This window comes from Centruroides sculpturatus, unplaced genomic scaffold (genome assembly GCF_000671375.1).
Source record: "Centruroides sculpturatus isolate CEXI.00-Female unplaced genomic scaffold, Cexi_2.0 scaffold1325, whole genome shotgun sequence".
NCBI classification, from domain to species: domain Eukaryota; kingdom Metazoa; phylum Arthropoda; class Arachnida; order Scorpiones; family Buthidae; genus Centruroides; species Centruroides sculpturatus.
Genome location: NW_019386027.1, coordinates 194766 through 217471, shown reverse-complemented (window position 1 = coordinate 217471; position 22706 = coordinate 194766). Strand labels below are relative to the sequence as shown.

Genomic DNA, 22706 nt, shown 5'->3' with positions numbered 1-22706 from the left:
TAGTTTATCCTGATTATTCAGTAGTTATTCTCTACCAAAGTGTACTGTTTACGTGCGGACAGATGATCAAGACTGCAGCACTAAGTTTACAGTACACAATATATACATTAGTGCTGAAGAACATTTTTCTTCATCCTATTTTGCTTATGGCTGTCTCTTTTTAAGGATGGACTTTGTGTATTGGTGTCGAATGTGACTGGATTTTAGCTGAAATCGCACCAAGCACAATCTTCGAGACACCGCTCGATCGTCAGTGTTTTCTGTATTGTATTGTATTGTGTTATTGTATTGTGTACCTATTACGCCTGTGTATTTTACCTTTATATTATAATTAATTATGTATTTTGTAACACCTATATCTATCTGTATCTTTATTATTGTAATTTGTTATCACCGGGTAGTGATCACTGCGGAACCCGGCATGTACCATTGTGTGCGTTAATAAAGAAATGAATGAATGAATGTTTTTAATTATAATGTAATTAAGCATAAAAAATACTTAAAACTGAAAAAAACAAAAGACATGCGTTAATTTTGAATATAAAGCTTCAAAGTTTAAGTTCCTTTGTCTCGCCTTTCTGCGAAATTTAACACCAATGAGTCATTGTTTACACAGCTGGATGACTTTGAGAACAGCTAGAGTCAGATTTCCCGGGGCATTCTCATAGACGTCTTGGGAGGACAAGGTGAACACTAACTAAGCCTATATTTTTAAATATTTTTAAAAAATTGGAAATTTTATTGCGATTTCCGACCCCCCTGATTAATTAAATTTATATAAAATAAATATATTAATTAAAAAATTTAAAAACTGTTGGAGGTCGTTTTTGACATTAGAAAGTAGCTTTAAATAACTTTACTGAAGTCAAATCCGTGCATTACGACATTAGAAGGATTAATTAAATTTGATAAACAAATCCCATTAAAAACCAATAAAGCCTTAATCGAGCCTTATCAAAGACTAATTAAAATCGCGATTAAATTTTTTCGCGCAGGAAAAAAATTTGGAGACTTTAAAAACATTCAAAAAATTCAATAAAAAAACAAAAATTTTTTTGGGGGGCTGAAAGGACCGAGTTTTATGTAACGCTATGTAACCTGCCCGAGTTAACTCAGGCAAAGAACTAAAGGGGTTAAAGCATTCAAAAGCGCTTTTAAGATATTAAAAACTGATTTGCTAGATTGTCCCCTTCTGCACCACGCTCGAGTCTGATTTGAGCAAGTCCCACAGCATTACAAAAATCAAGCTTTTGGACCCACCAAAAAAAAATTTTTTTTCAATTTTTGGAATGTTTTTTAGGTCTCCAAATTTTTTTAAAATTTTTTCCCACGCGAAAAAATTTTATCGCAATTTTAATTTACCTTTAATGANCCAACTTATACATTGTTAATAACATAATTTTATATACGTGCCTATCTTGCCCCATTACTGTTGCCCCTATACCAGGGGCAACTTTAATAAAAATAATTAAAATAATTACAACTTTACAAAAAGAGAGAAGTTGCCGATCTTGCCCCTATACCCGGGGCAACTTCGTCAATTTCTCTCTTCTTGTAAAGTTGTAATTATTTTAATTATTTTTATTTTCAAACTGATTTTAACCAGTTCCATAGTAAGGTAACATTCCAATAGACAATATGCAAAGCTTTTTTTTCAGTTTACAGCAGTATTTATTAGACAAAATTTAATTAAAGCTTAACATGCCGATTTTGCCCCGATCTCCCCTATATATAAAACTATATTACACACAAATGTACGAACAAATAAAAACCCAGCGAAGCTGGTCCTTGCAGCTAGTTAATATATAAATAAATGTTATGACGATGATTAATGATGACAATAATAAATGGATTGTTAATAATTAAAAAATAAAGTTTTTTTAAATAAATTGTTCATTCGAATTTATTAGACTTTTATATTTTTAATTTGTTTACATAAAGTCTTTTATAAATAATAGTACATATTAATTAACTAATTAATAATTATATATTTTGGACCTAAGATTTTAGGGGTTTCATAAAATAATTGTTTTTGTTAAAATCTTTCTATAAAAGCATGCTTAAATATTACGTAAGATAGGGAAGGAAAGGGAAATCAAAGAAAATATTACTATTTCTTACAAAATGGTGGGTTGGATCTAGAATGGCCGAAATCGCTCTTACGTAATTTATGGACTGTCTCTAAGGTAAAGAAAAATTCATCAATAGTCTTTGCAATTGGACTGCGCGCCCCGTAATTCTAATCTATATATATAATCGAAACGAGTTGATAATAATAATAAGCGTAGAGCCCAAACGGTTAGGAGTTGAAAGCTGAAATTTGGTGCAGCCTGGACTCCACATTACCGGAATCCGCGACGTAATCGTAAAACTAAATGCCAAACTGACGAAACTTTCAGTTATGTAACGTTCAGTTGGACAAAAACAAGATCGAAAGAAGAGTTAAAAATTATTTAACTTTTCCGTTTTCGTTCCGCGCATCTGTCGTACTGCAACCAATAAAACAAAAGGATTTGTGATTCGTAGTCACGCGTATTAGTCACGTGTAGTTTGTTTGTCGTAAAGGCAGAAAGTGTAGCGAAACCGATGAGAAAACAAATAGATTTGGAATTCTTCATCGAAGAAGTTAAAAAATACAGATGCCTGTACAACAAAAAATGTAAATAATTCAAAGATTATTAACACTGAAATTGTTAATAAATGCAGAGAAATCATGGCAAAATCCGTTGCATCTTCCATGTTTGACATTACGATAATTACAGAACTTATCAACAGATGGCGCATTTCTAGTGGTGTCAATTTAAAACGAAAACATTACTCAAACGAAAACTCTGTATGTTTCAGTTCTGTTTTTGAGTTTCTGTTTTCAGATAATGTGGAGTCCAGGCTTTAGGGTACATCACAACAACGCACACTAAGAAGAAATTTTTCGAAATTCCCCTTGGGAGGGGAGGGACAGGATTAAGCATAACACTTCCATCAACAATGGAAGTGTTAACAATGGAAATGTTACGTAACAATGGAAGTGTTAAGAGAAAGCGACGTTTTAAGAGAAAATGCAGTTTTTTTTCGTTTTTTCAGGAAATCGAAGATATTTTTTAGACCCATCTAAAAAGTCTCTACTTAGTCTGAAAACGGGGGACCCAATTCTTGCATCTTGTGAAAACGGGTAAGGTTGTCTATAACGTAATAATCTTAATCTTTGCTATCGTTGCCTTTGCCCGAGCAATGCCGGGCCTACCTGCTAGTTATTATAAAAGCAGAATTTTAATCATTACTAGTAAAATTTTATTTATATTCATGATTAATTGTTATCTTGTTTGTTGTTGTCTGTATTAATGGTAGCCCAAGGTTGAACTTCTGCAGTAGCTCCAAATATAAATATTACACCAGCCAGAAAATAAGCGAACGATGCCATGTAGAATACGTAGTTCCAGTAAACCGTGTCTCCTGCCTTATATGTAAATATAAATAAACAAATTTAGCAAATTTATAAAGTTATACAGATAAATATTATTAAAAATTTAATTAAGAACTTACGTTTTTATCTAGTATAACTCCAGCAACGTAAGGGGATAATATACCTGCGGCGTTACATAAACCACATGTCAATCCGAAAAGGACACCTAAAACATAATTTTAATTAAGGAAAGTTCTTAATTCCTGAACGACCACCTGTTTTTAATTATAGATGATTCGAATTCGAAAAGTCAGATGGATAGGATGTTGTCAAATGAGCTCTGGTTTTATATTGTGATTTTTGCGTTATTAAGTGTTTACTTTTAATGTGTTTGATATTTTTGTGAACCGGAAGGTTGAAGGACTATTTTTACGTCAAGTAGGACCTTTTAAATATAAAATTTTTTAAATTACGGCTGAAAAACCACTTTATTCGGTTATCCGGAAATTGCATTTTTGATTAACCGGTTTTCGTTACCGCATATAATATGTCTTCCCATGTTGTCTTCGGACACAAAATTTGGGGGTCATCGGTTCATTATTAACAGAGTTATCGGCTCTACTTCCGGTCGGCCTTGGAACTCCATTTTTGAGCTTCCGGTTGAGTGTACTGTTAAAACCTTCGGAAAAGTCTTTCAGGAACCTTTAAGCACACTCCCCAGAAAATTTCATTAAAATCGGTTGCATAGATTTTGAATTATGGCGATTCTAGAACTTATTCCAATACAACTTTTACTTTCTCAACTGGTGCCCATGGCAACGGTCTTGGAGTAGAAGCTTTTAGAAGATATTCAGGAAGTGACGTTTTCTAAGCTGTCTTTCGTTATATATGGACATATATATATATATATATATATTTATTTATTTATTTATTATTATCTATATATTTTTTATTTTACTACTGTTTACTATGTCTATTGAAAACACTATTGTTACTAGGGAAGAGCTACAAATGTCAGCTCTTGAGATTGTTGGGGAGCTTAAAAATTACATTGCAGAAAATAATCGCGGGAGATTCAGTACACCAAAACATTCTGACTTTATTATTAACTGTTTAGAAAGGGTCATAGAATTATTTATGGAGAAACCATATCGTCATGAGCTTAGGATTTTATCTGATAAAGTAGATCGTATAGCTCTAGCATCTACTTCAGAGAGCATGGAGACTAATAAGACCATTTTAAAAAAATTAGAACACATAGATGATAAGATATCTCAATATCCTAACTCTAAGGGGTTTTTTGAGACTCAAAGCGCTGTATTAGAAAACTTGAACAAAAGCATAAAAGAAAAACTAGACCAATGTTGTGTGAATACTAATGCAGGCAATGGCATAAATAGAACATACAGAGATGTTCTTAATTCAGGAAACACTCCTCGATCAATAAAGAATACCAAAATTATTAGGCCATCTACAGAAGTCCTCCTGGTTTATCAAAACGGCGAAGATACTAGCTGCAATAGACTCCGAAATCTTATCTATAAAAAAGTAAACCCATCGCAACTTAACATTGGTGTAGCAAGAATAAGAAATATTGCAAGAAGCGGACTTGCAATTGAACTTGATAAACAGGAAGATGTTGTTAAGCTAAAACAATATATTGATCATAATATTCCAGAGATAAATGCTAGAGTTCCTAAAAAGCTATTACCACAAATCATCGTGTACTCAGCACCTGCACATATTAATCGTGAGGAAATACCTACGCTAATTTTAAGCCAAAATGAAACTCTCAACGAATTCCTTTCTAAGGAAGACTTTAATAAGGAATTTACCATTAAATTTGTTATGGGAAAAAAGACTGATGCATTTGTTAACTGGGTCATCGAAGTCTCACCTCGCCTTCGTGAACTCTTTTTACGACTGGGCAAACTTAATTTGGCATGGTCCCGCTGCAGAGTTGCAGACTTCCATCCTATTTTGCAATGTTTTCGCTGTCTTAGATACGGTCACTCCACCAAAAACTGCAGCAAGACTACTCCCACCTGTAGCCATTGCTCGGGTGAGCATTCTTATAGAGAATGTAAAAATCTGGAATCCTCCCCTATTTGCTGCAATTGTAAACATAGTAAGGATGGTTGCTTCAATCATAATGCTCGTGATGGCACATGCCCTCTTTTCCGTAAAATCAAAACCAACCTAATCAACCGTACTGATTATGGTTCGCCACATCAATAATCAAATTTGTTTTCTGCAATATAATACCGGGCGGAGCATAGCTGCCACTTCTGTGTTAACATCAATTATTCATAAATATGACATCATTTTTTGTCAAGAGCCATACTGCATAAATAACGTCCCTGCTGGCTTTCCTGCCAACTGTATCTTCCTTCAAGGTACCAATACATATCCTTGGGCTGTTTCCATCGCTATTGGGGACGATCTTTCCCTCCTTCACCACAGTTCTATTAGTACACAATACGTCAGTTGTACTGAGTTGGTTATCAATAACCGCAGACACATTCTTATCAATTATTACTGCCCTAAAGATATTCATATTGAGGATATACTAGATTACATTCAAAACATTATGGGTAAATTTACAGATGTATATTACATCTTGGCCGGAGATACAAATGCTCATTCTCCTATTTGGGGAGGGAATCGTTTGGACTCACGTGGAAAATATGTTGAAGAGTTCTTGGCACGTAATGACTTATTGGTCGTTAACGATCCTCTGTCTCCACCTACTTTTGTATCCAGCCAAGGCAGTAGCTGGATAGATGTAACTGCGTGTTCCTCTGGATTATATCCACACATACAACAATGGAAAGTACTTGAAGAATCACTTGATGATCATGCCATGATTTCTTTCAATATTGAAATTACCAGTACAGATGAATATAGACACCCTTGTCGCAGGTTTAATCTGAAAAGAGCTAATTGGAACGACTTAGAGACTTATCTTATTACCAACCTAGTAGACTGCGAGGGTGACAGTCCTCACGAGGTACGTAATCGCATAGATTATAATATTGAGATCATCAATAATGCATGTAAAAGTTTTATTCCTCAATTCACAAAAACCCGCAAATCTGTCCCTTGGTGGACAGCCGAACTTACCAATCTCAGAAAGGGGAATATTCAACTTAGAAAAAGATTTCAAAATTGCCATACAGAACCTGAGCGCACAAACCACAAGATACAATACATCAACCACCTCAAATTTTATAAAAGCAAAATAAAACTAGCTAAGAAACAATCCTGGAAAGATTTTTGTGCAGCTGCTGCGGATAAGCCATGGGGATTTATTACAAAATTGTGTACAAATAAACTTAAAAAGAAACAAATCTTATATTCCACAAACGAAGGGGAAGATTTCTTTTCTGCTGCCGCAAAGAAAATGGACAGATTTTGTCTGACTGACCAGATGGATCATGACTCCGAAACACTCTTGGAATCTCATTTTGAAATACAGAACAATATAAATACAACAAATGTGCCATCTTTCCGCATGCAAGAAATTGACAAAATCTTCACAAATCTTAATAACAAAAAATCTCCTGGTCATGATAATATAACTCCGGAACTGGCCAAACACCTTTGGCAACTTATTCCTTATAATCTTACACAATTGTATAATACCTGCCTTATTTACGGTGTTTTTCCGCAATCATGGAAGTCTGCCAAAATTGTTCCGGTACCAAAACCAGGAAATACTAAAGAAAGCAGGCCAATCTCTTTGTTACCTGTTTTAGGCAAAGTCCTTGAGAGACTTATTAACAACAGGCTCCTCACGTATCTAGAGGCCAACCATCTTATCCATGATAATCAATTTGGCTTCAGGCCTCAAAAATCATCTGCTGATGCCTTATACTTTGCCGTTGCTAGCATTAATCATCTATTAGAAAGCAATAAATACGTCTTGGCTATCAGTCTCGATATCGCCAAGGCATTCGATTCTGCCTGGTGGCATCTAATATTGAATAACCTCCAAAAGTTGAACTGCCCTGCCAATATATTCTATATTATTAAGGATTTCCTAAATGACCGCACCGCTACACTTCAATGTGGGGGGCACACAGTTTCTCGCAAAGTTGTCCGCGGTTGTCCGCAGGGCTCGGTATGTGGTCCCATTCTATGGAACGTTCTATTTAATCTCTTTCTTACTCAAGACTTCGGACAACATAATATGATAGCTTACGCTGACGATGTTTTGGTACTTTTTGGTGGTCAATCTCGTTCAGCACTTGAGCAGCACGGTAATACTATTCTTAATAACATTCTAACCTGGGGAAATCAACATAAACTGGATTTTAATCCTAACAAGACTAAGTGTATAGTATTCAATAAACCTGGCCATCAAAACCTTTACCTCCGTACTCCTTGCATTAAAATGGGTGGTCATACCATAAAAGTAGATAAAACTATTAAATATTTGGGCGTGATCTTGGACCACCGCCTCTTGTGGAATTCACATATTGAATACATAACTCAACGTACAGGGAAAATCTTTAACGCTTTTGCAAGTATTGCGAGAGGTCGTTGGGGACTTGCCACTGAGGCGATGGATGCAATTTATAATCAGATTTATATTCCAATCATTACTTATGCTTGTGGAATTTGGGGAGGTGATGTTTATAAGACTCATATAAAGCGTAAACTTATTTCGTCACAACGTAGAGCTCTTATTCAGATCACCAAGGCCTACAATACCACGCCCAATATCTCTATTCAAGTTCTGGCTAAGAAAGCCCCTATTGATCTTATCATCACCTCCTATTTTAAACAATGGCAAATAAAGCATGGCCTTGATATTTATACTAGCAACCAACAAATAAGTCACACCGACTTGGAACAAGAAATTTCTTTTGTCATTTATTCACAATCTTTGGCCCTTTCGTCCACACCGTCAATCGTCTTCGAGCAACCCTCTTACAATGATTACGAAATCTTTACGGATGGTTCGAAAACAGATATAAAGGTTGGTTGTAGTTATGTTGTTTACCAGAACGGGCAGGAGATTGCTCTGGGCCAGTTCAGATTGGGTGAACAATGCACTATTTTTCAAGCAGAACTCTATGCCTTGAAAATGGCCATTACTTGGGCTAACAATGTCCAGCATAAACAAATAGCTATCATTACTGATAGCTCTTCCTCTATTGCAATCCTTCGTAAAAGATCCTTTCACCCAATCGTTTATGACATTAACACTCTCATTTCCAAGTCTTCCAATCGATATTATATTTACTGGACTCGTGCACATATAGGTACCCATGGTAACGAAAGAGCTGATGCCTTAGCTAAGGCAGCTTCCAACGATAATAGTCTTAATATCTCTTATGATAAAATCAGCACCAGTACTCTCAAAAGAATTCTCTGGCAGGATCTCCTATTAACTTGGCAAAACACCTGGGACCAACATAACCACCCTATTACTCATAGATTTATACCTTGTATCAAGACCTTTTTTACATACAAATGGTACAGACCTAATAGTTTTGTTACGCAATTTCTTACCGGCCATGGTCGCTTTCAATCTTATCTAGCGAGATTCGTTAACGCAACCAGTTCAATGTGCTCCCTGTGTGGTGTTACAGATAGTAATGTGCACTACATTTATGAGTGCCCCATGCTTAATTTGGAGCGACATATACTGATTACCACTATTAATTCACATGGCCATAACTGGTCTGACTATAACACAATCCTTCGTGAAAAAGACTCATATGAGGCCTTTTTCGACTTAATCACCAAATACTTTGCACGTACAACAGTCAGTGGCTTTTAGTCAGCTTTGTACTCAATCACTCTCTTGAGTATGATACGATACCATCTTATTCCGATTCATCAAATAATTCTAATTTCAGCAGCCATCATGTTACACATCATAAGCCTCAGGATGTCTGGCATAAGTCTAATTTATCCTGATTATTCAGTAGTTATTCTCTACCAAAGTGTACTGTTTACGTGCGGACAGATGATCAAGACTGCAGCACTAAGTTTACAGTACACAATATATACATTAGTGCTGAAGAACATTTTTCTTCATCCTATTTTGCTTATGGCTGTCTCTTTTTAAGGATGGACTTTGTGTATTGGTGTCGAATGTGACTGGATTTTAGCTGAAATCGCACCAAGCACAATCTTCGAGACACCGCTCGATCGTCAGTGTTTTCTGTATTGTATTGTATTGTGTTATTGTATTGTGTACCTATTACGCCTGTGTATTTTACCTTTATATTATAATTAATTATGTATTTTGTAACACCTATATCTATCTGTATCTTTATTATTGTAATTTGTTATCACCGGGTAGTGATCACTGCGGAACCCGGCATGTACCATTGTGTGCGTTAATAAAGAAATGAATGAATGAATGTTTTTAATTATAATGTAATTAAGCATAAAAAATACTTAAAACTGAAAAAAACAAAAGACATGCGTTAATTTTGAATATAAAGCTTCAAAGTTTAAGTTCCTTTGTCTCGCCTTTCTGCGAAATTTAACACCAATGAGTCATTGTTTACACAGCTGGATGACTTTGAGAACAGCTAGAGTCAGATTTCCCGGGGCATTCTCATAGACGTCTTGGGAGGACAAGGTGAACACTAACTAAGCCTATATTTTTAAATATTTTTAAAAAATTGGAAATTTTATTGCGATTTCCGACCCCCCTGATTAATTAAATTTATATAAAATAAATATATTAATTAAAAAATTTAAAAACTGTTGGAGGTCGTTTTTGACATTAGAAAGTAGCTTTAAATAACTTTACTGAAGTCAAATCCGTGCATTACGACATTAGAAGGATTAATTAAATTTGATAAACAAATCCCATTAAAAACCAATAAAGCCTTAATCGAGCCTTATCAAAGACTAATTAAAATCGCGATTAAATTTTTTCGCGAAGGTAAACATTTTTGCAAAAATTTGTGCACCTAAAAAAACATTCCAAAAATTGAAAAAAAATTTTTGTAAAAAGTGGCCTTAACTACCGAGTTTTTCGTAATGCTATGTAAACTTGACGAGTTATCTCATCAATGGGCGTTAAGGCTATCGAATAAAATATTTTCTCTTAATGAAGTAAATTAATTTGATTTTTTAATTAAATATAATTTTACGCCTGAAAGGAATAAAATACAAATTATGCTCAATAAGAAAATTATTATGAATAAGAGATTATAATAGAATTAAAAAAATTTAATATATCAAAATGTAATCAAAGTATTGTTTAACTTTGTCTGTCTGTCATTTCGTAATCTTGAGAAACGTTTTAAATATAAGAGATTCAAGATAATAAACAGAACATTTATGAGCAGCAAACTCAGATTAACTATATAAGAATGTCCGATACAAATCAGAAGTGACGTTATTTTAATTCAAACATTTCCAACTGAAAAGAGGTATATAGATAACTACACAACATTGTTCATATTAATAGTATAAAAAGTATGATGTACAGGGGCAAGCCACTACTGATTATAACTGAAAAATATTAAATATTAAAACTTGCAGCCTGTCATTGTGACCATGCTGCAGTGAATAATTGCTCGTTATAGATATCGTGTTACCTCCTTTTACTAATCTTGTTTACGTTCGTAATAAATTATTAATCAGTTTAATATATGTCGTTAATTACTTATAGAAGTGTGACTGTATATAATTAATTCTATTTATTCTAGTAATGTTGTAATTGTGATATTTTTAATAACATTTTATGGCAGCTTACGTGAGGTAACTTAATTTATATTGCAATGAATCAATATATGACTTGTTGCAATATGAATCAAATTACATGATTCGCTTAAATTCAAATCTATTATTGCAAATAATTTTAAACTAGAAGATCGACATTGTGTAAGTGTATTTTATTGGCTTAAGGCCATATAAATTTTAAAAAATAGAAATCGCTATTCTTGATTACCAGAAATTAATGTGATTCAGTCGTAATATTGCAAATAAATGGATGAAACCTTATATTTAATAACACTGTTATTGAAACAAGAAATTTTAATTGATTTTTCTGCAAAAACATTTCAAATTATCTATAATCGCCAAAATTTAACATCAATCTCCCTGATAATAAAATTTCCCTGGAAACTTTCAGAAAATATAGACAAAAAGTACAGGAGTACTTTCATGCGGACACATTTGTTACAAATTACTAGGACAAGAGGGATATTGGATTAACTTTATACACAATAGTAAGAATTCGAATTCTTTTTTCTAAACATAATACACTTATTAAACTGCTTGATATTTTATGACACTTTATAGCAATGTCATTATTCTACGTACTGTATTGTATTTTGAAATGTAAAAACGTAAATCAAAGTAAATAAGATCAGTATTTCTGTAAGGTCTGAACCGTCCCGAAATCCGCGAAAATCGGTTAATTTAGATAAAAAATTTAATTGCTCAGAAAGATTAAAAAGAAATGTCTGTATCCAGAACCCTTTCTTTGTAGGTAGAAATCATAAATCGTGGAAGGAAAGTCGCCCTATGATTGGGGATAAATCGAATTTCGCTTTGATTATGACCTTACTCGTGCTCCAGATAGGTGTACCGATACGATTAGTAACGAGGGACTAGCCACTCGGGAAGCGTGATTGAAGGAGAATTACCAATCAGAACGGACAAAAGAAAGAAAGGAGATTATATGATTAGATTGTGTTCAAAATAACCGAGACGCTGTTTGTTAACGTGTAAAACGCAGTTTTTGTCTGGTGTGCCAACCTGTAACCCATGCCACTACTAGTTCTCATCCTGTCACCGACGACAATCGACAGAGTCTCCCAACCTGCCTGACGGACTTGACAATGCCACTGCCTTAAGATCTCATTTAAATACCGGAGAAAATATTGTCGATATAACAGCAATTTGTCTCAAGTAAAGTTGTGTCTCCTTTTATTATGCACTTAGCTTCACTGACAATATTTCTATTATGCTAAATTAACTATAAGCTTACATTATCATTTAAGTAAGTCCATTGATAGTGTTAATAGCGTATAATTGAAGTTTTGTATAAAATCACACTCAGTTTTTGTTTCAACGGACATTTTTACTAATTACATTATTTAATAACATACCTTACTCTTTCTGCTATGTAAATTCTATGTGAGCGTTTTTTCCTGTCTATATTTCCCATATCATATCAAAACCGCGGTGTTATGTTGGTGGGACAGACCACCTCCAAAAATTTTTTGGGGTTGCTCTTTTGGATTAAATCCTGGATTTCTCAGAGCAGTAAAGATAATCCTTAATATTCTCAGCCATTCGGCTGGCTTTACTGAGTAATTTATGATCAATTGCACTGTACTATATATACTATACTAATTATACTATATTGTTTTTATTCTTAAGTTAAGAAAAATAAATAAGATTTTTAAGATATCACGTATTCCTAGGATGAATTTTCCAAATTTGTGAGTTCTGACACATAATTTGCTTAGAACGAACGACTTACTTTGACTTTTATTCACAATTATTTTCGAGGAATGTTCGAGAAAATTTCACTGAATACCGTATTCTGTGTTAATTTTAAGAGAAGTAATGACTTACCTGCAAATTCTGGTGCTAAATCAAGCACTATTGCAACATCTCCCGAATTATTAAAACCTGAACATCCCATTCCAACCACTAAAGAAATAATTACATTTGTACTTTCGCACCCTTGAAATGAAATTGCAAAGATGCATGCTGCCGGACCAAACATAGCTACAATATAAATATTTAATTACATAATGCCAGAAATTTTGGAATTTAATTTAAAAATTACGATATTGCGGTTCCTTACCAATTCCTTCGGAAAATTTTCTAATATTAGTTATACTTAAATAGTCACGAGATTTCATGAAATCAGCAATAAAACCACAAGTAAACATAATTATAGCATCCGCCGAATACACTAACGCACTCATTATTCCATTCTAAAACACAGATAATATACATAAATTTGGTGATATAAGACTTATGTATAGAAATCGTCATACCTTTTCGATAGGGAAGTGCTGAATGATATGTAAGTATGATGGAAATTTAGTCAATATTGTATAATAACCGAAACCCCAACTAATTTTCGTCAAAGCTACTATCCATACTGCTCTGGATGTTATAATTTGTTTCCAGGGTATATTCAACTTCTGTTTTAAGTAAACATGTATTTATGAGAGCTTAGTCAATAAAGTAACGTAACAAATGATATAACCTTCTCTCTTGAGGAGATGTTTGGTAAGCTTTCGTTAAGAAATGCCAATTCTTTGTCAGATATTCTGGGATGTTGTTGAGGTCTATCATAAATTGTGAATGTAAGACATAAAGGAAGGACAATCCCACATATGCCTGTTGTAAATATATAGATTAGAAATTATACTGTCGCATTTTAGCATTGAAGAAACAATCGTATTATTTATGTTTACCGAAAGAGTAGAAGCTGGAAGACCATCCTTTATGTTCACAAAGATATCCTGTTGTCGTTAAACCAACAAGTGTACCGACTTGACTACCACAAAAAGAAATTGAGGATAATATGGACTTTTCGTTCTTTGGACTCCATCGTCCTAATAGTGTAAAAGATCCGTGAAGTACAAGTCCCTGTAATAAAATAATTTTTGAATAGGATGCTATAAATGAGATTTGCAATAACAATTTGTAAATTTTATTCTTACTTGTGCTAATCCGACAATGGCTTGACATAATGATATAACTGACACGCCGACATCTGCACAAAAGGGTGTCAAAATGATCAGTATTGAAGATAAACAGGAAAAAATTATGACAGTTTTCTTTGGTCCAAGTGAAAATGTAATGGATCCTCCAGCAAGTTGAGTTACCACGAAACCATAGAAATAACTTCCTAGTATTATTCCTTGAGTGGGTTGTGTCCATACGTAAGATCCCTAAAAGTAAATGTAATTAGTGGTTTATATTTAATATAATTCAAGCTTTACGAATTAAGTTATGCAGATTTTTCATTTTATAGCTAAGGTATTTCTTTCATTTTGACTTTGTTTATTCGAACCTTTTTTTTTATAATGAATTATTTGAATCGCTAACTTAGATTCAAAAGAAAATGTGTAATTTCGGTGGCTGACTTCATTAATATTTTGTACAGCTTTTAATCTGGTAAATGTTGAACCTTTAAATAGGTACTTTCGTAAGCCTTGACAAAAACAAAATGAATTAAAATATAAATTTAAAATCATTATGTGAAACCGGAAAATAATTACATTTCTGTTGTAATCATCAATTTATTTAACAACAGTTATTCCGCGATTTATAAACACATTTTGTATAAAACCTTCGATATTAATCACTGATATTTGTTAGTAATTTATGCATACATTCTACTTTTAAACATTTACCTCTTTGTAAATGTATGTAGAATTTTCTTGATAGACTTTTGGACATTCTGTTGAAGACGTGGTATTATACATGTGGATGGCTGAATGATTAACCATTGATAAAATAGCGATACTCAGTACAGATCTTTGGCAGTACGCTATTGCATGTATAAAAAATGTAGACAATACCAATACGTAACGAGCTGGAACAGGAACTGAAGTAAAAACGTTTGTATGATTTCAACAACTGAAGTTAAAATTTCAATAAATGTAAAGAATATAAATATAAGATTTCATAATTAATTCAAAGCTTCAAAGAATAATTACAACATCTACACAGAACATTATTGTTCACGTTATATTTCTATTAAAGAATCATTTCTCAAATTTAAATATAATAGAAATTTAATAAAATATTGTAACAGATGGCATTATCAAATGTTGCCTGTAAGATAAAGGAATTTTTCATGTATTGGTAGCAAATTAGTGACACTTATGGATTGCTAAATGTATTTAGTCCTAAAACTTTCATAAAATAAATAAATGACATTATCTCTCATCTTTTAATATTGATCACGTTTAAAGGAAGAGAGAAAAATAAGGCATCGCATGTGATGTTAGCTAAACTGTATANGTGTACCAGTAATTTTAAATTAATAGAAATTTAATAAAATATTGTAACAGATGGCATTATCAAATGTTGCCTGTAAGATAAAGGAATTTTTCATGTATTGGTAGCAAATTAGTGACACTTATGGATTGCTAAATGTATTTAGTCCTAAAACTTTCATAAAATAAATAAATGACATTATCTCTCATCTTTTAATATTGATCACGTTTAAAGGAAGAGAGAAAAATAAGGCATCGCATGTGATGTTAGCTAAACTGTATATAACTGTGAAGAAAATAGGATGAGTGTTGTCACTAAGCTTTGCATGTAAACAGAAGATCATAAACGATCAATCTAGAATATAAGCTAGATAATTCACAGGGAATAGATTATTAAAGGTGAACTACGAAAAGGATATTCAAAAATTTTATTCAAAAGCATTTCAAAGCTTTTTACTACTCTACTGTATAAGTTTTATTTATATTTAAAGCAGAAGTCTGAGTGTGAACAAGTGTAGAAAGTGTTATTTCTCTAGCTGCAAAAAAAACACCAAATATTAACGAAAAGGAGATATTTATGAAAAATAGTTATTGCAATTTTTTTTATTTCAATAATTAATATTATTTTCGGAGTTATGCATATTTATGAATTAATTTTAAAACATTCTTACCTTTATGTATCATATTTATATCATAAGATAAAGAGATTCACTATTTGAAATGGTTAAATTAATGTTTGAATCTTTATTTCTTTACCCTATGATACTGGTTTTTTTTAAAAAAATAAATTCCAGTTAGAATTTTCTTATTCTTCTTTTTCTTTTCTTATGATTCTAAAGTAATGTTGAGATCTTTTTATTTTTATAACGATGGATTTATATTCTTCTGTTGACAACTAATAATGCTTTAAAATATAAATATTATAGGAATAATTTTTAACATATCACCACGAATGGAAAATTAAAGCAACAGGTATCCTGCAAGATAAGAAAAATATACTTAACACGTTTTCTAAAATATTTTACTTATATTTTTAGTAAAAATTTATTTGTACATAAGTAAAAGACATATCAGTTAATAGTCAAGTTTAAAATATAATTAACTAGCAGATGAGCTCGATTTCTCGAGCATAAAATAACAACAAACAATGAAATTATCAGATCTTTCGTACTTCTAATTCTTCTATTATATTATATTATAGTTTTTGATTTATATAACCTCGAATGTTATGTTGGTTTAGGATTGAAATCTCTAAGTTTCTAATGTCACGTATCTTAAATTGTGTACAGTAGAGAAGTAAAGAATTTTGGAAAATATGTTACATAGGAGTTCATCATACCCGTTAAAAATCTAATATAACCTTTATAGTTATATAAATCAAATACTATAATATCATAAACATTAAAACGAAAACTATGGAAAGAGATTGGTTATTTTAGCCTACCATCGTCATGCTTATCGCCATACTCGGATGGTACAAAATGTCACGATTTCATTGGTGAAGTTGACACCAATTGAAAATGTGGTATCTTAAATTTTATAACATATGATATATTTTAGTTTTAATGTCAACTCTAAGAATCGGGAGCAATCACAGCCGCATATCAAACAGTAATCTGCCAATTAATCACATATCGCAAAAAGCAGGACTAAATATTTAAACTCGGCAACCTGGAAACGCAAATAAAACATATTGTATGTTGGGCAGTAAATTTGAATTATGTAATTTTCGAATTCGAATAAAACCATAACGCTGGTCCTATAGAAAGAAGAGATGTTGCGAAAGGAGGTTGAGTAATTCCAGCAAAAGTTAACCACAAATTAAGACTGGTCTAGCATTAATATTTCAAAAGTAATCCGTGTTAGACAGGTTGTGATGGCCTGTATGTTACCGAGTTGCTAACCTTATTGTCTAAAAGTCTTTACATGACTTGTTTAAATCAGGGCTGTGGAGTCGTGCAAAAATCTACCTACTTCAACTCTGACCAATGGCAGACTTGTTACCAAAATAGACCTGGAAATTCTTTTCTCATTATGTGACCTCAGAATAAAATATACAATAGAGTTCTAATATAGATAAACGTAGAAACTTTTTTATTCCTAAGCTGAAAGACTCCTCTAAGTAATGACAGTCAATATACAAATGTGTATTCTATAAGCTTTACTTTATTGTTTATTATATATATATCTATGGAAAAGCGTAGGAATCGGTGAAAAAATGACCCATCGGAAATTTTTACATTTTTAAATTCAAGACACTTTGAAATGTCGAAATATGAAAAAGATTCGGTCTTTTTTGTATGTATGTATGTTAGACTGTGTGGGGGGCACAATTTTGTTCAACCTGATTGAAGCCTAATATCTCCTGTGGTTTTTATAACGGAGTCGAATGGTTTAATACAGGAGTTATTCAGCTTAAATATAATTGACTAAATCGTGCCCCTATACACATTCTAACATCTTAGTCAAAACCATATTAACGGATTTTACTGTAAAATTATAAAATGACAAAAAGGTTAATTTTGAGGGTAGATACTAGTTTTGTTAATTTAAACAAAATTGTGAATGCTAATAACGAGTAAAATATTCATTAAGTTCGACCGCACTGGAGATATGACACACGACCCCTTGTATGTCTCCACCCTGTTGACCTTTAAATAAGAATTAAAATTTAATAGTGTGAAAAATCAGACGCTCTTATAAGAATTTTAATGATAAAAAGTAGTTAGAACTCTTTCCTCATTATTTCCCTTATTTCTCCCGTTTTCACCCCTTTGCCCGGGGAACAGAGCTTGTGACCCCAGGACTTGTACTGCGTCACTTAAAAAGGTAACCGCATGAAGGTTTTTTCCCGTTTTCTGTGATATTTCTGTTTATAAAAAGTTATCCGATATAGCCCCGGGAAAATTCATCAGCTGATCAGATGTTGTTGCAGACGAAGGTTAATTTTGCAGGTGTTGAGTCAGAGGTGGATCGTCGATGATGTAAAACCGTCGTTATACGGCTCTGGTATGACCATATTTGGTTCGACACTTGTACCATTCTTTCTATTTACTTGTCCAACGGTTGACTTTTTCCTCCCATAACAATAGGTTATTTAATTTAACACTCGACTGTTATAATTCTCGTACATTTGTTGCTAGTAAATGTGATATTCAAACGGTTTTCTTAACGATAATGACAGCAAAAATAGGATTTAGAATTTCCTTAAATCAGTGCAAAATCAAGCATAAGATCCTCACAACTGTATTTGTGCGGCAAACAAATTTTTTTTCGGCATTCCCGACAATTTTTAATTTATCTTGCACCATTTCAAAGTTAGAAAAATTTTCAAAGGAAAAAAATATGGTTTTTATAATTTTTTATGGGAATAGGAAAATTAAATATCGTACCTTCTATTGAACTTACCCACTTCCCTCCCTACTCAATTTATAGCCCTCGTTTTTAAAATTTTAATATAAACTTAATATCGCGAATTAGAGCACGAATAATAATTTTATTTAATAAAATTAAATAAAGTTTCTATCAATCTGATCTTTAAAGACCGTATTTAATTCCAAACAAATTCCTGATCAACCACTCAGAAATTAGATAATTTACAACTGAAAATGAATTATATAAGTTAGTATTTTCACATACAAGATTCCATCAACGAGTTGCTTAATTTTCTCGGCAATATTTAATTTCCCCATCTGTTATAATATTATCTTTAAAAAACTTTAGCTACTCACCTATAGTGTTGTTTGAAATTCGTTACTCTGAACGAACTCTTCGCTTCAAGGTACAATCGACGAACTTAAATATTTATATGCGGGAAGCTCTGTCACTAACAAATTAAAAAATTATTTTTAACTCTCATGTTATGCCAGGCAAATGAAAATTGCAAAATCAACGTTTTTAAATTTAAATTCATTGCAGTATTATTTTTCTTTTAACTAACAGTTACGTTTCATACATGGGCGTTTGTTTTAGTGACAGTAAATGTCATGATATTTAAATTTCAATATTTTCCTTAAACCAGTTAGATGACTGTCAGGATGATATGGCTAACAGGAAAAATATGATGTATAGGGACGAGACACTACTAATTTGAAGTGAATAGCGTATATTTTAAATTATGTAAACCAAAAATATTTTTACTAAAGTCGAATATTTAATTACTAAAATTATATTTGAAATTTATAAAACTTGATAAATTTTTATTGAAAATTTATCGTTACTTTTTTGTACTACCTGCACTCATCCAAAGTGAAAATGTTAACAACCATTAAATACGCAAATTCTTTTTATAGTTCTGGATATTTGCTCACGTTTAGTCTGTTCTATCCCTGTGAGTACCAAAAGGACCTCTTTATCCATAGGGAGAATGGGTTCGGTCATATGCCAAAAGAGTGGGCACTGGTGATGGACGAATCCTGAGATATTTGGCAATAATTAATTTCTGAAAAATTTCTGAAAATTTTTGACTATTCGAACATTATTCCGAGTACCCCAGAATGATACTTAAATTCAATTCATGATGTCCATCAACATTTTACGGGAATTTTTTTATTTTACACTATCTATGATATGTTTTACGTACATGTACGCTAAACTTTCACGTAAAGGAAATTTCAAGTCAACCTCAGAAATCTTTCGATAGCAGGTAACAAGGAATACATTATTTTTAAAAATGTATTCCTTGTTACTGAATATAATTATATTATACACTTACATACGTATTTTATAATGTCAAATCAGTAAATTAATATAAATGTTTTGTTGTAAGTTTTAATTTAAACAAAATGACTTTTAAAAAATATTCATGGAAAAATACTGCAGATACATTATTGTTTCTACTCTTTTAATAATATAGCATGACAAAGATTCTTTTTTTTTAATCGCTTGATTGCACTCCAGTATATTTTTAACCTGAAAACGTTGACAAACAGCTCTTCTCAAGGGCATTTAGCTCTGTACACCGAACAGCAGCGCGTGTCACATTACGATTTTTTGTGATGTAAAATATAATTTGTTTCTAAATAATACGTAATAAAGAAAATAAAGTTTTATGTGAAAACGTTTTTTTTTTGTTATTAAATTTCCTCTTCCCGCCCTGTGGGCACCAAGAGGGTCTCTTTTTGCAAGCCCATTATGGGTCCGTCCAGGCCCACAATGGGGCTGCAGGGTTGTGAGGTACGGGCCCCGTCATAACCGAACGGACCACCCTGCATAAAATTCCTGGGACTTTTTCGACCCATTCGGATTCGAACCCTGGTCCCCCAGAGCGGTAGGCTGCCACCTTAGCCGCTCGGCATTCGGCCCCTATAACGTTTTAGAAATGTATTAATATTTCAAAACTTTGTGTATTAATCATTTTAGTTTTTTGTGGGAGTTTTTCTGTAAAGCATTAAAAAAATGTTATATTAGTGAGGTTATGCTTAGCATATTAAACAACATATTAACAAATTAAAAATCTATAAAAAATATTTTTTTTTAATTCTAAAAAAATTATATTTACAATATTTTCAACCAATCTTTGCTTATTTCACGCTTAAGCTTTTGTTTATACAATTTTTGGAGTGAGTTTATAATAGCCACACTTTCTTTGAATTTTTTATTACATGTGTTACCGGCCAAACCGGATTTCAGGCCAAACGGATTTATTTTACGCATGTCAGGATTAGGGATTGCAATCCAGCAGTGTTTTCAATCCAGCTGGATTTTTGCTGGATCAATATCATTCCAGCGCGGATCCAGCGCAGATGTATTTTTGGTGAAATAAAGTGTTATCTATCTATCTATCCAGTAATTTATGGTTTTTTTTTTAAAGAAATAAAACATTTTTTTAAATATTTAAGAAACTTTTATTATTTAGACTGGTATTTATACAGTAAAACTTCTTACACATTTAGGTAGTAAACTTAATTTTGGTTTGGTTTAACACTTGAGATAGAGATAATTAACTTTAAATGTTTGATTAGATTATAATTATAATGTAATCTTTAAGTTACATAATAGCAAAGACAATTCTACTAATTAATTTATATTAATATACTAGCTGCAAGGACCCGCTTCGCTGGGCAAAAAGTAACGATAGTGAAGATTAAGATAATTACATTATAGCTAATCTTAACCGTTTTCACAAAATGCAAAAATTAGTTCCCCCGTTTCCAAACTAATTAGAGAATTTTTACGTTTAGTCAAACCAACTATTTTTAACGTTTCTGGAACGTTTACAATCGTTCTATAATGTGAGATCAGCCGGGGGTACACTAATTCGTTGGCACCACTTAATCGGCCCCAGTTGGTAAAACTAGTTCTCCAAGGTTTCGAATCGTAAGATCCGATCCTAATCTATTTCATAGGAGAGCGTATTTTAAAAATGATCCGAACTGCGAAGTTCAGACGTTCGTCAGGTTCCTGACACCAGTTAATCAATTTCTCAATGCGCGGATTAACACGCGTATGCGATCTGATTCGGAATAAATTTGAGGAGACATTCTGATAAAATAAAACATAAGTATAATTTAATATATCTCAAACAAACGAATACAAATAACCAAATACAACGATAATACGACAAGCTATAGGCTACGGCTTAATTTAAGCTAATGCGCGTTCGAGAGAGAGCTCACAAATGATTCTAAACATACGACCTGTTAGTTGTCGTCTTCGTTTCTGTCGATATAGGACACCTTGTAGATAGGGTTCATATTACTTTCGTATGTGAGATCAATTCGTGCACCAATATAAAAATATCACTTCTTCTAAGTGTAGACTCGGGACTTAGTCTATCGGACTCCGTTATGGGCGTTGGCCATCAGGAGGGAAACGTATGTGGAGTTTGTATGCTTCGGATCTGTCGAACAACTCTCGCTGAACTCCGGAGAAGAATTGTATGGAGTCTGCCCGCTTTCGGATCGGTCGGAGAACTCCGAATTCTGACTAATTTCTCCTTTTATTTCAAAATTTCGCCCAATCATCGTCCAGTAACTCTTTCGTGAGAACGGATGAGAGGGGGATGAATGAGGGGTAACCATTTCCCATCGGAGCGAGATTTTTAACCAGATATGGGAAAAACAGCGGATGTTCTCCTCGATGAAAGGAAATAACATTTGTCATCAATTTTTCCCACGTCTAAAACACTAGTTTTTTCACACAAAATGAAATAATATTTTGTCGATAATTTAAACATATTAATAAAAATTCATAAATGAGGCCCAGGGGCCTTTCGGATCTCACAATACTCCCTTATCTTCAAAAATCACACTACATTTAAAGAAGGCGTGATTTTTCACTGCAATACATAAGTTCGAATTGCTCTCTCTCTTTCTCAAAATTGCGTTATACATAATAATAAATTCATAAAA

The 22706-nt window shown here is 32.7% G+C and overlaps 1 protein-coding gene and 1 long non-coding RNA gene across 2 annotated transcripts in view; both read right to left on the bottom strand.

Annotated features, from left to right (window-relative positions):
- Positions 1 to 3304: 3304 nt before the first annotated feature.
- Positions 3305 to 16105, bottom strand: LOC111613198 (sialin-like). Its single transcript, XM_023354545.1, has 10 exons — positions 16026 to 16105; positions 14767 to 14960; positions 14071 to 14301; positions 13822 to 13996; positions 13611 to 13744; positions 13396 to 13545; positions 13200 to 13332; positions 12965 to 13120; positions 3541 to 3626; positions 3305 to 3454 (listed from the first exon to the last, which is right to left on the bottom strand). The coding sequence occupies exons 1-10, from the start codon at positions 16036 to 16038 to the stop codon at positions 3305 to 3307; spliced, it is 1422 nt and encodes a 473-aa protein (XP_023210313.1). The 5' UTR covers positions 16039 to 16105.
- Positions 16106 to 16228: 123 nt separating this feature from the next.
- The window catches only part of LOC111613199, a 10012-nt gene continuing 3534 nt past the window's right edge, over positions 16229 to 22706 (bottom strand). The window contains exons 2-3 of the long non-coding RNA XR_002754733.1: positions 19086 to 19180; positions 16229 to 16331 (exon numbers count right to left, since the gene is read on the bottom strand). This is a non-coding gene — a long non-coding RNA (uncharacterized LOC111613199). The remainder of the gene's footprint in view (positions 16332 to 19085; positions 19181 to 22706) is intronic.